At 33.6% G+C, this 16,084-nt stretch overlaps 1 protein-coding gene across 2 annotated transcripts; it reads right to left on the bottom strand.

Moving 5' to 3' along the window:
- Nucleotides 1–5,873: 5,873 nt before the first annotated feature.
- On the bottom strand, nucleotides 5,874–14,494 carry LOC145107261 (beta-glucosidase 46-like). Of its 2 annotated transcripts, XM_079044108.1 has the most exons (12): nucleotides 14,271–14,494; nucleotides 14,123–14,189; nucleotides 13,961–14,019; nucleotides 13,297–13,372; nucleotides 8,556–8,630; nucleotides 8,369–8,456; nucleotides 7,994–8,246; nucleotides 7,766–7,881; nucleotides 7,381–7,636; nucleotides 7,030–7,132; nucleotides 6,579–6,687; nucleotides 5,875–6,352 (listed from the first exon to the last, which is right to left on the bottom strand). In XM_079044108.1, the coding sequence occupies exons 1-12, from the start codon at nucleotides 14,427–14,429 to the stop codon at nucleotides 6,139–6,141; spliced, it is 1,575 nt and encodes a 524-aa protein (XP_078900234.1). In that variant the 5' UTR covers nucleotides 14,430–14,494; the 3' UTR covers nucleotides 5,875–6,138. The 2 variants fall into 2 exon arrangements, with proteins under 2 accessions (XP_078900235.1, XP_078900234.1); XM_079044109.1 differs by lacking the exon at nucleotides 8,556–8,630 and having other exon boundaries at nucleotides 5,874–6,352; nucleotides 8,369–8,412; nucleotides 14,271–14,410.
- Between the last annotated feature and the right edge of the window lie 1,590 nt (nucleotides 14,495–16,084).

The following is a 16,084-nucleotide window of genomic DNA, read 5'->3' as shown; positions in this document are numbered from 1 at the left end:
AGGTATAGCAACAAACCTATCATGCTTCGATACAATGTGAGATCAACAGCTTGTTTGTCCAAAGATAGACTTAGTATTGTTCCAATTGCCATTGGTACTCGTAACTTTGAACTATTCATCATGCCGAACTTCTCAATCAGATTTCTTATATACTTCTCTTGATTGATGAAAATTTCTTCTCTGCTTTGACGAATATTTAATCCCAGAAAATTGTTTATCTTCCCCATCATGCTCATCTCAAACTGACTTTTCATCATATTTTTAAATTCAATTGACAATTGAGGATCAGTTGAACCAAAAATAATATCATCAACATAAATTTGAACAAGCATGAGATGATTCCCAACTTTCTTTCGAAAGAGAGTGGGATCAATAGATCCTTATTTAAAATTTGAAGATTTTAAGAAATTAGTAAGAGTGGCATACCAGGCACGTGGAGCTTGTTTAAGACCATAAACAGCTTTGTCTAAAATATAACAATGATCAAGATATTGAGAATTGAAAAAACCTGGTGGTTGTTCAACATAAACCATTTCTTCGAGAACTCCATTGAGAAAATCACACTTCACATCCATTTGATAAACATCAAAGTCCTTGTGTGCTGCATAGGCTAAAAATATTCGAACAGCCTCGAGTCTCACGACAGGGGCAAAGGTTTCTTCATAACCAATCCCTTCTTGTTGCGAATATCCTTTTACAACTAGCCTAGCCTTATTTCGAATAATATTTCCTTTTTATCAGTTTTATTTTTAAAAATCCATTTTAAGCCTATCACTGACACATCTTTTGGTTTTGGAATTAGACGCCAAACTTTATTTCTTTAGAATTCAGCCAACTCAGATTGCATAGAAACAATCCAATCAGGATCTTCCATAGCAATCTTGACAGTTTTTGGTTCAATTTTTGAAATAAAGACATTAAACATGCAAAATTCTTGGTACACATTAAGTACCTCATTTTTAGCACGAAGTTGAGCTCTAGTGAAAACTCTATCTTGAGGATTACCAAGAATTTGTTCTTTTGGATGACTCCGTGTCCACTTATCCATTGGAGGAAATGCAGGATCAAAGCCCAAAGGTGCATCTTCAAACATTTCTTCAGTTTCAGATCCTTCACCTACATTTGACAAATTATCATTAATATCAACAAATTCATCATTGTGATCATTCGAAACATTTGTATTATATGCATCTTGCTTCCCCCTCGACAATTGGATCATTATCAAGATGCTCCCCCTCGACATCAACACTTATTCTTCCTCTCTCCCCCTCGAAAGTATGCTCCCCCTCAACTTGAGCAAACGAATTCAAGTGCTCCCCTTCTCCTTGAACATTCGATGCAACAGGCAGGCTTTCGTTAGTTCTGGAAGAATTTTTTGATTAAAGCGAATCATTTTTATCATGTGTGAGAGTGGAATCATCAGAATGTTTTGATGCTTCAGGCACTTGATTGTCATCAACATTAACTTATGCATCAATAGCCCGATCTGGAACACCAAAAATCAAATCATAATCAAAATTTAATGAATTCAAATTTTCAGATTCATTATTTGATTCATTTATTATTGGTTGTTGTTCAAAGGTATTTTCAACATGTTTAACATAATAATCATCAAAAGTAAGATTAAACGTTTCTTCGATTTTCCTCGTTTATTTGTTTAACACTCTGTAAGCAACCGAATTATACGAATATCCCAAGAATATCCCTTCATCATCTTTTGACTGAAATTTCAAAAGATTATCCTTGAGATTCATAATGAAGCACCTGCATCCAAAAACATGGAAAATTTTAACATTTGGTTTCCGGTTGTTGATAATTTCATAAGGAGTAATGTTAAAACGACGATGAATAAAAGATCGATTTTGAGTAAAACGTGCAGTGGAAACTGATTCGGCCTATAGATATTGAGGAAGATTCGCATATGTGAGCATTGTTCTTGCTGCTTCGCAAAGTGAAAGATTTCTCCTTTCTACAACACCATTCTGTTGAGGAGTGTAAGGTGAAGAAAAATTACGCGAAATTCCTTTGTCGGTTAAGAATGAATCAAGAACACTGTTCTTAAATTCTGAGCCATTGTCACTCTTGATCTTTCGAAACTTCTTCTTCAGACTTAGTTCAATATGCTTGATGAAGTCGATCATTGCTTGAGTAGTTTTGGATTTCAGTCTTAGAAAATATACCCAATTAAACCTTGAAAAATCATCAACAATGACCAATATGTATCTCTTTTCTTTTGAGAGTCTCAACTGTTGAGGGTCCACAAAGATCAATGTGAAGAATTTCCAAAGGTTCAACAATCTTTGAATCAATGACAATCGGATGACATTGTCTGTGTTGCTTTCCTTGTTTGCAAGCTGCACACAAAGAATTATTATCGAATTTTAACACAGGTAAGCCTCTAACAAGATCATTTACCACCAATTTATTCAGATTTCGTAAATTCAAATGAGAAAGTATTCGATGCCAGAGCCAGCTAAAATCAGATGAAGCTTTCGAAAGTAAGCACACCGAGGGAATCCCAACAATTGGTTTGATGTCGAGAGTAAACATATCTTCTTTTTAATTTGAGCAATAATTCCTTTGTGTGTATGTTCGAAATCACACTCCTTTCTTCATTAAACACCACTTGATTGCCAGTGCCCATACCAAGTTGCGAAACACTTATCAAGTTATGTTGAAGACCTTCGACATAAGCTACCCTATTCACTGTGAATTTCCCATTTGTTACTTTTCCATATCCTTTGACTTGACATTTCTGATTGTTGCCAAATTTCACTACTCCAGCATTTTCCAAATTTCGATAGTCATAAAGATTTTCCTTTCTTCCAGTCATGTGACGAGAGAAACCACTATCAATGTACCATATGTCATCATATTGCTGGTCACTCAAAACCTGCAATCAGTGAAAGAATTTAGGTCCCCTAGGCTGTTTGGGTCCTTGGTGATTAGATTGAAAAACATTGTGAAATGAAGATCCTAAAATCCAATTACGAACTTTAGATCTGAGACTATCAATTAAGTCAACTTCGTCAGTTAAAGGCACAAAAATGTAACCATTCACAGGTTTATAATTTTCACTGACTTTTTCCTTTTGCTTCTCAATTCGTTTCTTATTAACCTTTACTTTCGGAATAGCTCTCCATTTCTTGACTAAAGGATTCGACTTCTTGGATGAAGAACTTCCATTCGAAGATTCATTCAGATACTTTTCATAAGCATCCTTGATTTGTTGTTGAGAAAACTTTCCTAATTGAAATGATTTCCATTTTCCTTCGAGCCAATGGTTAATGTTTTGCACATTTGACTTTCCTTTGACATACGAAACTTTGGAAACTTGTTTCGTAGGAGGATTAGGAAATTTTGGTTGTTTCAGTGTGAAAGTCACATTTCTTGTAAAATGAAATTTATCAAACTTTTAAGTTGAAAACACCGGTTTCGTTTGAGAAGAAAAACAATTTTGAACATTCTTTGGATTATTCAAAAATTAGAGTCAACTGACGATTTTGCGAAAACCTTGTTTAATAATGGTTGTTTCGGTTTTGTCTAAGATGATTTTCTGAAACAAAAGGGCGGAAAATTGAAATCTAGAACGAGGCTCAAAACTTTTGAAAAAACTCAGAAAAACAGATAAATTCTGTATGAATCTTGCTCTGATACCAAATGTAGTTGTAATGAAATCGAGTATGAATTACGAGACCAGAGTAAAGTAGGAATGATGAACATGATATCTAAATAAAGTCTGTTTGGCTCAATTATGCTTTCAGTAAGTATAGAGAGTATTTAGACAAAATGAAGAAAGTTCTTATCTATCTCTAGTACACAACCCATATTTATAGGGATCATGAAAGCAAACAAAAAATACAAGGGACTGAACATTGAAAACTTCGATACATAAAGTGCCCTTATAATAAAATAACAAACTATCAAAACTATCCATGACCTTCGACACCTCAAAACAATATTCGACATCTACAAAATCACCAAGAGGGTTTAGGGTTAGGTTTTTTTTTGTGTTTGAGGGTGACGGAGGCTAATAAGGAGCCATAGATTCAAGCTAATGAGGTTTAAATACGAAGCAAACCCTAGAATTCATGGTCTTGGGCCAGAATAACTGCCACGTCGTGGCCAACCTAATACCACAGCGTGGCGATCAATAAACATGCATTCCATTTATTTGATGCCACGTCGTGGGCATCTTTGCACCACGACATGGCATAGAGTTTTTCCAAAACTCCATATTTAGTTTCTGATAAATGAAAGCGAAAGCAATTTGGAACATGGGCGTTACACACAGATTACAGGAAAGCATGTCAGCACGAGAGTAGACGTCACGACCAAAAGCAGACTGAGATAGAAATAGACCATTCTTGGATCGAGAAACAACTATTCCAAGGAAAAAGAGAGAGGGCCAATATCTATGATAGGGAACCCAGATGATAGGAAAGAGATGACTGAGATATAAGGGATGACGGGGATACAGTGATAATGATATCATCAACATATAAGAGCAGATATATATGATCAGATCCAATATGATAAAAGAAGAGAGAGCAATCAGAGTGACTACGACTAAAGCCAAGAGTGGTGATGAAGACAGCAAACCATTGATACCAGGCATGAGGTGCTTGTTTAAGGTCATAAAGAGCCTTCCAAAGGGGAAAAACATGATTGGGAAGGGTGAGATCAACATATCCAGGAGTTTGTTTCATATAAACTTCCTCGGAGAGATCACCATGAAGAAAAACGATTTTTAACATCAAGTTGATTGATGGGCTAGCTTTTAGAAGTGGCAATGCCACGAACAATGCGAATAGTAGCAGTTTGACAACAAGGCTAAAGGTGTCATCAAAATCAATGCAAGTCTATTGAGAAAACCCTTGAGCAATAAGACGGCCTTTGTAACGATTAAGTTTTCCATTACCTTCAAACTTGTGATGATATAACCAACGACATCCAAAGATGTTGGCATGAGGAGGGCAAGGAACAAGATCCCATGTGTGGTTAGACTTAAGAGGCATCATCTCCCTATCCATGGAAAATTTCTAGTTAGGATCACTAAGAACCTGTGCAGTGGAGTGGGGAGGGGAATGGGAGAGATATAAGAAAAGACAGAAAGGTTGAAGATGTGACGCAGTTTTAAAGAACCATTATAGTGTGTGTGTATATATATATATATATATATATATATATATATATATATATATATATATAACAAAATTATAAACTTACAGCCAAAACTTCTATCTTTGTAAATTAATAACTTTTTTGAAAATATTTAATTTGTCATTATGAATAGTGTTTTTCTTTCTCAACTGTGGTTTTCACGGGTTTAAACGTAATGTGTGTGTATATATATATATATATATATATATATATATATATATATATATATATATATATATATTAGGTTTATGTTATTTCAATTAGGAGTGATGTAATTTTTTCATTCTTTTTTTATTTAAAAAAATTGTAATTTTTTAGTTTAAGTTAATGACAATTTTTAATTATTATTAATATGATATTTATTTTTTATTTTATTTATTATGCTAAATATTTTAAAAATAAGAATTGTTAATTTTTTAAAAAAATAAAGAAAATGGTAAATGATAAAATATGAGTATGTCATATGTTAAACGATGAAATGATAGATGGAGAAAGTGAGTGGTGTCGTTAACCCATTGAAATATGAATGATTGAAGATGAGTTTGACACATAATCTTAGTTGGCTTTATGTTCACATACATGCACCGGGTTGTTTGGTATGACACGCCACAAGAGATGAATACCTTTGAAAGGTGTGTGATACCATTGAAGTATGTTTTTCTTATGTATAAATTAAAAATATATAAGTATATTGCTATTATTCATTATATTATTATCATAAAGAGATGAGAATAAGATTTTATTATTGGTAAATAATTGTAAATACATTGTTATTAGGGGTAAAATTACGGTACAATTAATAGGTACAATATTTCCAACACGTGATAAATCTTCATGCAACTATGGATTTATCATGCTCTATGTTGGTTTCGTCGTAGGGTACACATTATATACATATGAAACAACGCGTTAACAACTTAATTTGATTGCATGTTACCGGTAGCATGCTAGTTAACCATACCATACAATGCCAACTCATTGCTTCATCAACTTGTGATAAGATGTTGCATCTTCAAACCTTGTAAAGTTTGAAATAAACTGTTTGTACCATTTTGCTGATGATTTTGGTATCCTCTTAAGAGTTGAATAGTCAACATGGTAAAGCCCGAATCTTATTGTGTATCCAGATAACCACTCAAAGTTGTCCAGCAACGACCAAGCAAAGTAACCTCTAACATCAGCTGCTTTCCTGATTAAATTTATAACCAAGAAGATACAATAAGAACATGACTAAAAGTGAAATTGCCACCTCACAATATTAAATTTTGGTACAATAATATATCTATGGAATGGTATTTTAGACATTTTTTATGAAGATTAATTCGAGCACTTTATTTATGTGAGTGCAGAACTGATTGTTGCAATTTAAAAAAATAAATAAATAAATAAATAAGGAATATGAATGCGATACATACCTTATTGCAGAAAGTAAGGCATCCAAGTAGCTCTTCATGTATTCTATTCGTTTGTCATCCTTGAGGCAACTATCTACGTTTGAATCAGGCTGGTTCATCACGCCCAATCCTAAAATATTCACACATTCCATACATGCCACAAGCATAATTATGACGCACACAGAAATTTCATGGGATGGAATCAGCACCCATTGAAATTATTTAGGATTTATGTTAATTTTGTATATATGTGGAGTATAGAGGCTGTTTCACTCATTTTTTTCAATAAAAAGTTTGAATTAATGATATGTAACTATATGTTCCACTTAATTTATGAATTAAATAAATAAACATGTTCATTATTTTAAATTTTCAACACTTCGGATTTTTTTTCCTGAGACAGCCCTTGGTCTCATCTCATACATGTTGAACATTGGTGCATTATAATATATCATATAAGTTAATAACTCACCATTCTCCGTGATAAAAATTGGTATATTATTGTATCTGTTCTTTAGATAAATCACCATCTTCTCCATTCCTTGGGGATAAATATAAAGCCAATCCAATGCAGTCTGCATAACCCACAAAACAAGTAAACTGAGTCTCCTAACAACACTAGAATGGACCTTTCTCCTTCTGTCCCATGAAAAATTCAATAATGTGATTTTTACGTAGGTTTCAAAGTTAAATTACTTATTTGCCATGCTCATTTCCTTTCATAGAAATTGATGATATTTCTTTGTATTCATTTGACAAATAGGCAATTATTGTAACTTTCATGGGACACCAAGAAGGTGAAGTGAAATTAGAAATTCCGTACAGATTCTCCTATTAGAGCATTGTTCTTAAGAGCAGTTCTGAGATAATAACCCTCTGTCTTGGAAATTCCAGGTCCTTGTTCACATGTTGAGTGTAAACAGTCTTTGACAAAGAAACTTGTATAATGGTTGACACCGATGAAGTCTAATCCATTCTTTAGCTTCTTGAAGTAATCTTTTGAGAAGGGGGGTAATAAAGATCCTAGAATATCTTTCATTTCTTTAGGATATTTTCCAAATATAATCGGGTCCAAGAACCTAAACAACAAATTAAATTGGATTCAGGGCATCCATGTTGTAATCTTTTTTTGTTTGTAGGTATTTGAAGCATGCAGCTATATATAAATAGTACACTACAAATGTTGCCCCATGAAATTGTGACCTCACCAATTCATGTAGAAAGATTGAGCTCTCTGAGCAGCAAGTCGGTCTTCTGAGGAATTGCTAATGGGTTCATACCATACAGCATTCATAACAATCCCAATACTGGCGTTTTGTTTCCCCTAAAACCCAATGAAAAGTCAATAAAAACAAGTTGAATGACACAAAGAGGAAGTGGTTGATTGTAGTTTATGTCGATCTCTTTTTTAGTTATATTCAATGGGGTTAGAGTACCTGATATTTTGTACGATAAATATCGACTGCTGCAGCATGGGATAGGATCATATTATGAGCTACTATAAATGGTTCCCTTTCAGAATCCCCAGAGCTACAATTCCCAAAAGAACCAGAACACCTAGCCGGTGGGTAAATCCCTGATCTATAACCACGAATGGCAACCACATTTGGTTCATTGAAGGTGACCCAATACTTGACCCGGTCCCCATAGTATTTGAAACATATATTTGCATAGTATGCAAAATCTTTCCTGAAAAAAAAAAAAACACTGTTTCACTATCTATAAAGATAAAATTTTAAATTTTAGACAAGTTAGGTTATGAAAAGAATTTTAGATATAGGTATACCCAACAATGAATTGTTGTTACTTACTGGACTTGGGAACTTAACCAACCACCATATTTATCTTCAAGTTCCTGAGGTATGTCGTAATGAGTCAATGACACAAATGGTTCGATTCCTAGAAGAAACATACCGAATAACATTTTTATCTTAATAATTTTGAATTTGGTTGGACTTGTAAAATCTAAAAGTGCATTCTTTTTAACGATGGATCAACCTTTTCCTAGCAAGGAATTGATGAGATTGTCGTAGTGCCTTATTCCAGCCATGTTAACATGTCCAAACATTCCCTCTAGTGGAAGAAAACAAACCAATAATCAATAGATCACTCGAAAACTACTGGATACAATGTCATATATCCATTCGACCAACAAAATAACCAATCAAATTTCACTTAAATGATGTTTTCAAAAACAAATTTACCTACACAACATTATGAAGAAGTCTTTTTTTATTAAGTATTAATTTTGTGTCTAGGCTTATATAACCCTATGTGCGAGCAATAAGGAGTATCAAGTGAAGTGTCTAGTTATTTATAAAGAAATTAAGTCGGTGGGCAGTGGACTCTAGAGACTATCTTTAATAATTTGCATGTTATCATGTACGAGTGAAAAAGGAAAAGAAAAAAAAAACACTTTTTGTTCTCCATTCAATTATTATCTCCAAAATATTTCAATCTTTTAATTATTTCAAAATTTGGTATCATATTATTGTTAGATCAAATAACATCTATTCCTCTTCACTTGTACAAAACATATTTAACAGTGTGATAGGTTTTTTGGAGCCAAAAACCACATCTTTAAAAACTCGAAAGTTATTTTCGCATCAATAAAATATGGAACCACACCATTTAAAGAATTTATTGGTGTGGTTTCCATATAACCACATAAAAAAAACATTTATAGGTGTGTTTAGCTCTATCCCGCACCATTAAACCAAATGAATTCCCTTCTAATATTTTGTTTCCAGAGGCAATGTCTTCCCTTCCAATTTTCATTCCCCATGCGATTCCTTTTCCTTCCAATGTTATGCTATTTAACCTAATTTCATTTGGCAACACCACCCCAAAAACTGTCGACTCCTACTGCCCTCACCGCCATCCTTGAGTCATGTCACCCCCATCCACATCATCGTCGATTCTGACTGTCACCACCTCCATCATCTCTGATTCTGACCGACCCCATCCTCATCATTGCAATCTCACGACTTTAGGTACTCGAGTTCATGTCAACAACATAATGACTCTGATTTCTCTTTGAGGCATTGACTTCCACTCTTATCCTTTTTATGCCCATGGCCATCAACCCAACATCAAGACTCTCATGTATGTGTCTAATACTCTGATTTCTAAAGTTAGGTTTCGATATATTACTTTTAATTGATTAATGTTATTTTATATTAGTCATTATGAAACCGCAGGTGCAAAAAATGTTAAGGCCATAATTAATGTGTAGCTTAATGTCCACGGGATTGTTGAAATAGAATTTCCACCAGTAAGTGTTATTTCTTGCCTAATTTTCACAAATGTCATTGAAAATATCATGATATCGTTTTCTTTTGTGTTTGTTGCCTCAGTTTTTAGAAGTTATGTTGATAGTGGCTAACAGTTTTACAAAGAACAATGGTTTTGATCATAAGCATGTTCGTTGGTTCTAGCCTGTTAACTGCAAATAATGTAAGTTAAACTTTTGGAAAAACATTTTAGTGCTTTGTTGAAACTTTATATATGTATAAGTTGGATAAGCCATGGTAAACCATTGTGTAACACCCTATTTTCTGACGGTGTTTTTCCATTATTTGAATGGTGGTTTTATAGTCTAAATGAAAGTGGATGGTTGGGGTAGGAAGCCATTAATCATATTTGTTGAAAAACTAAAATTTTGGCTGATTTATCAGAAGACGTAGCACACCTCCGGCCTAATGGGTTGATCATGTTATTAGCCTTTTGGGGGTATTTAAAGTCCATTAACCCTTAGGATTTGTTTATCCTTAGCATCTGACACCCTTAAAACGTTTCTTGAGAAACCTTAGCCTCTTTCTTATTGTTTTTGAGCTTTTGGATTATTTGTGAGCTTATATCTTCATTTTTTAGTGAAGTTTAAAGATCAAAAATTTTACCTTGTTTCTTAGAAGGAATATCTAAGTATAGATCCAGCACATCTACATCATTTATGGACCTTTGTGACTATAAAGTTCATATATTGCTCTTTAGTTCTTGTGATCTTGTGAAATGTTGTTTTTTGAACTTTTTAGTCATGTTTGATTGTGTTCTTGTAGTTGAGAGAAATCTAGCACCTTTTGAGCACTTTGGAAAGCTCTTTGGACCTTTTTCACTAGATCGTGTCCCTTCCCTTTAAGTCATGCAAGTTATATGGTCCTTTATCTCTTTTTTTAGCATTAAAGTTTAAATATTGCATGTTTGGAATTTCTTGATGGATAAATTTGAAAACTTTATCCATTTACACATTGTGGTGGTTCAAATATGAAAGTTGGAAGCTTGGACTTAATGGATTAAGTCGAATTTAGTTGTTGAATCTAGACAGACATGACTCATATGTTAGGGGTCACGGTACACCTTGGGGTTTTCTGGAGGTGCGTCTGTTTTAGTCTAAATCCTGACAACTTTATCATGTAATGAACGTGGCATGCCCAAAACAGGATGTGTCACGCCTGGTTGACCAAGAGTTGAAATTTTTACTTTTGTTCGTTGACTTTGACCATGGTTATTGACATCTTGACCAATTTTTCGTTTGTCAAATTGAATGGTTTTGAACTGTAGACTGAGGTTTAGTCTTTGTTTGGTTATGCATTTATTGTAGCATAATCATTAGGCTTTGAGTAGTGTATTTCGACTCTTTGCACAAGACCATATTTTCCCAACTTTCAATAACAAGACCATATTTTCCCAAATCTACAAGATATATATATATATATATATATATATATATATATATATATATATATATATATATATACAAACTCAATAATCGAAAACCATATAATCATAAACTAACAAACTCAATTTTCTAGATATACAAACGAAAACGAAAACAAAATCATTGGGTTTTTGAGATCTGCAAACAAAAACTTAGAAAACATGATTCCAGATCTGCAAACCTCTGGTAAAAGAAAATGAAAACAAAATCGATTATGGGTTTCTGAAAACAAAATAGATGGAGAAAATGATAGATGCTCATGGTACCAAGAACACCGCCTCTTCCCTTTATCTTCTCCTGTTGCGGAAACCTAACCCTAGCGTCGCCTTCATCTTCTTTCGACTGTCGCCTTCATTGATTGAGCCCTGGATTGATTGCCTCCTCCTCTGACTGTTACGTTCATAAGCCCTAGATCAGTAACAAGTTTTTGGCTGTTTTGGACAAGGGGTAAGAGATTGATGAGGTGTGGTGGGGGAATCGACATCCCAATCGGCACACAAGAGGAAAACGAAAATCGAAAGATGGAAGCATGTGTGGGGGACAATGGATTATTAGAAGGGATAAGAGTCGGGGATGATATCTGCAACCATTCCACCCCCTTTCAGCGACGATTTTTGTTACTGCTGATTGTTGGCCGTGATGGAGGTGACAATGGTGGAAGAGGAGATTGTGAAGAAAAAGAGTAGGGGATGAGAAGATCCCCTGATGTGCGATTTGTAGGAAAATATATTTATTTTAATTGATTAATATTTTAATAGATTAATATTTTTTAAAATAAAATAAATAAGGACAAAATACCTAAAAGGAAGAAAATATGTCTGGCTTTTAAAGACATGTGAGACTTAATGAAAGTTTTGGATGTACAGTTAACTCGAGGGACTAATTTTGCATCGATGTTTCAATTTTGGATCATCCCTGCGTGAAAAAACTGATCTAAAATTGCACTTTGTGGTAAACCACATGGACCAATTTTGTAGTTTACGACATATGAATTTGGTCACATATAATACGTTTTCATTTCCACGGTATATATTCACTACAAGAAAAAGGGATATTAGCGGCAACAAAAGTCTTCGGTAAAAGTTCGATTTGTCATAGGTAAAAGCAATAGTGGCGACACGTCGCCGCTAAAAAGTCGTCGATATTGTCATGTCGCTATTGTTCAAAATGTCGTTGTTAAAAATATTTGTTGCCGCTAATAACCATGTCGTCAGTAATACTCTCTGTCGCCCGGTAATACGTTTGCCGTCGAGAATAGTATATGTCGCCAGTAATATTATTTTTAATTTTTTTTTAAATCAACACTTTTCGGGTGTCAAATTTTTTATTAATATAATTGTCAAAATTTATAAAACAAGACGGATTGACGTCGCCGCAAAACACCGCATGTCTTTGTTTTGCATGTTATAATGTATAAATGATAAAAAAAAAATAAAGATAATATATATATATATATATATATATATATATATATATATATATATTGTTCTTTTATCTTCTATCTATCTACTCTAATAAATGAAGATTCATTTTAGCACATGTCAGTATCTTATAAGTTTTGACACTTGTTATTTTATAGTATTTTTAGAATAAATAATATCCACATATCATTGAGTTTTTTTAAATTTTAAAATTAAAAAGTCACATAATATTTATATTTATATATATAAAGTATTTATTGTAATAAATATGACATAATGAATATATGTAAAGTATTTATTGTAAATCTAAATTGCACTGAATATGTTTCTTCCTTCCTTATTATTTCTAATTTTTATTTTAAAAAATATTTAATGTTACACTTTAATATTTAATATTTTTTTAATTAACCCGTGTAATAAACGGGTTTAACAACTAGTTATCTGATATTTTACGGTTCAATTATTTCCATCAAATGAAAACTAGCTAGCTCTCCAATGTCACCAGGTCGGGAGCAATAAATTTAAGTGATATGTATACGAGTTGTTTGGATGTTTACTCCGTAGGCACAAGTTTTGCGAATACTAATTAATAACGTCTTACTTGGTAAAATTCTAGCCCATGATATGGAGAAACGAAAGGTATTAACTCCGATGTACTCCATAAGCTCAAGATCTTCCTGTATTATCATAAAGACACAAGTTTAGAAATCATATATTTTTTTGAACGAAAATCGAATTCAGTAAAATAAAACAATAAATAAATAAATAAATAACACTTGCTTATATGGAATTTAAATTTGGCATTAATTATTGTGAATGCCGACGAACTCCAACAATGACTGATACAAGTTGAGTCCATAGTTGGGAATGCCAAGGCATCCCATAAGTTACTCAAGTTTTGGAGCTATTCAATGAAGGCCATGCATATTTGTCAAAATGTAGCATCAAAATGCAGGAGAAAATGACAGGTTTTTGCCCCTTGTCATTTCATGGGCCACAGCATATCATATGGTGTGTCCCAATACAACCACTACATCAATGATGCTAAAAATATAATAAAAGCAAGCAAACGAACAACGAATAGAATCTTCCAGTAGATATTGTAAGTGCTCTAAAAAATTTCAAGAGCAAGAACAAGCATATTAATACATAATTTCAGTTTCTAACAAGACCTACGAAAACATTCAGTTTCAATTGTTTGCATGACTGTTTGGTTCTATTTGCATTTTGACTATTAAGGTCAAACCATGACGCACTGTACTTACAAGATACATGTGGTAATGATCAACCGCGATATCTCCATTAGAACCATCAGCGATATTACCTGCAAAAGAACCAAATCTGCTAATTAATATTAATATGGAAAGGACAGTATATATTGAAGATAAATTATATAAGCTACAACTAAAAGACATATACGTAATTACCAGGTTTATGTGAAAAAGTATCCCAGTTACTGAGGCCTTTCCCATGAGTAAGGTAAGCTCCTTCGAACTGTCAACATGGTGGCTCATCCATCAAACAAATGTGTAAAAAGAAAAGTAATCTGCTAAAAATCCATGGTATAGACAGAACCTGATAAGAAGAGGATGCAGTTCCAAATAAGAAGTTTGTTGGAAATGAAGACAAACTGGAATTGGCTCCTAAAATATTGGTGAATTCATGTGATGCCGTAAAGATTGATGAATATGCCCCCAGCACAACAAGGAACAACAAGTCTATTGCGTATACCATGAAAATTCTTGAAAGTTAGTAGGGAAGTAACCAAAGAGAGGGTGTGACTGAGATATTTTGTATTTCTAAACTTGTTAAGGTTTTTATACGAAAATTAAGGAAAGCAACATGTATATTTCAAAAAGAGTAAATTACATGAATGGTCCTTGTGGTTTAGTGTAATTTGCGTGTTTGGTCCCTAACTTATTTTTTTTAACTCGGACCGTCCCTATAGTTTGATTTTGTTGCGTCGTTTGTATAAAAAGACATGTATACCCGTTGTAATTTTGTTTTTGTTTTTATATATATATTTTTTATTTTATAATAAAGTGATGCAAATGGGCCCACCCCATACCTTTATCCCTCACTTCACCTTCCCTATGAATTTCCAATTATACCCCGATCTAATAATGTCTATGAGATTTCTGAATTTGATTTTTGGTTTTGTGATTTTTGTTTCTAGGATGGAGGAGGATGGTGGATTTACATTTTTTAACAAAAACAAAGAAACCATAAACATGTTTATGAGTTCTGTGATTTCTGAGTTTGATTTAAGTGATAAATATAGGAGTATCGTGGAAAGGATTTAATCTCTTTCTGAAATCATAAACATGGTTCCGTTGATTTTAGGGTTGATGTCTTTCTGGACTCATCAACTTCTTGGTGCCAAAGGGTTTGACGCAACCAGTGTAGCTGATTTCCTATGTTTTCCTTTCCATCTCATGTGGAAGTTTCCTTCAAACTTCAACATTGGATGATTTCTAGAATACCATTCTACACATGTGGTTTTAATTTGTCAAGAATGGGTGGTAGCATGTTTGTCAAGAATGGATGGTAGCATGTTTGTCAAGCTTGGATGGTAATAGACAATTGAATTCATACATTCATTTGCCTATAAAAGGAAATGAAACCAAGCTTATTAAAAACATCACACCTCAAATTACATCTTCATCTTTCTCTCATATTCATACAAATATATGTTTGATATATTTAATTTTTCTTTCCTCTATCTCTGTAAACACTGAATATTATAGTAAATTGGTTATCGGCTTCCTCCGCCCGTGGTTTTTCCCGATTTGGGTTTCCACGTAAATATCGCGTTTTTTTTCTTTTTATCGTTCGATTTATTCTTGGTTGATTATTCAAATAGTTTTATATTCCGTTGAATCGCTATCGTGATATTTGGGTTTTATACTTCGATCTTGAAGTTATCGATTATTTATTGTAGTCGATTTGTCTACAATTGGTATCAGAGCTATCCGGGTTTTCTAATAACGATTCGTAAAAAAACTATTTTCAACCATGTCATCGATGAAGTACGATATTCCTTTACTTGACAAGAACACAAGATTCCCTCTCTGGCAAGTAAAGATGAAAGATGTGTTGATCCAAATGGATCTCCACAAAGCACTATTAGGAATGGAGAAAATGCCGGCAACTTGGTTGACTGAGGAAAAGGAGATGAAAGATTTGAAGGCGTCGTCGCAGATCCGTCTGCATCTTTCTAACGACGTTCTCCAAGATGTGTTGAAAGAGACATCCGCAGCGGCTCTCTGGCTAAAACTCGAGCAGCTACTTATGACGAAAAGCTTGCCCAACAAGCTACACTTGAAGGAACGACTTTTTAACCTAAAGATGGGTGAAGGTAGTTCTTTGTCTGATCACCTCTCTACCTT

The sequence above is a fragment of the Lactuca virosa genome, chromosome 4 (genome assembly GCF_052849685.1).
Source record: "Lactuca virosa cultivar CGN04683 chromosome 4, Lactuca_virosa_CGN04683_v6, whole genome shotgun sequence".
Taxonomy (NCBI): domain Eukaryota; kingdom Viridiplantae; phylum Streptophyta; class Magnoliopsida; order Asterales; family Asteraceae; genus Lactuca; species Lactuca virosa.
Note: the sequence above shows the minus strand (reverse complement) of the source record. Positions and strands in the feature narration are given on the sequence as shown.

What these genes read in the sequence shown, in the direction of transcription:
- LOC145107261 (XM_079044108.1), bottom strand. Translation starts at nt 14,429, where the DNA reads ATGGTATACGCAATAGACTTGTTGTTCCTTGTTGTGCTGGGGGCATAT. An exon ending in ATGGGCTAGAATTTTACCAA is followed by an intron (nt 8,631 to 13,296) that starts GTAAGACGTTAT and finishes TTCTTCCACTAG; the next exon opens with AGGGAATGTTTGGACATGTT. An exon ending in ATGCTCTAATAGGAGAATCT is followed by an intron (nt 7,133 to 7,380) that starts GTACGGAATTTC and finishes TGGGTTATGCAG; the next exon opens with ACTGCATTGGATTGGCTTTA.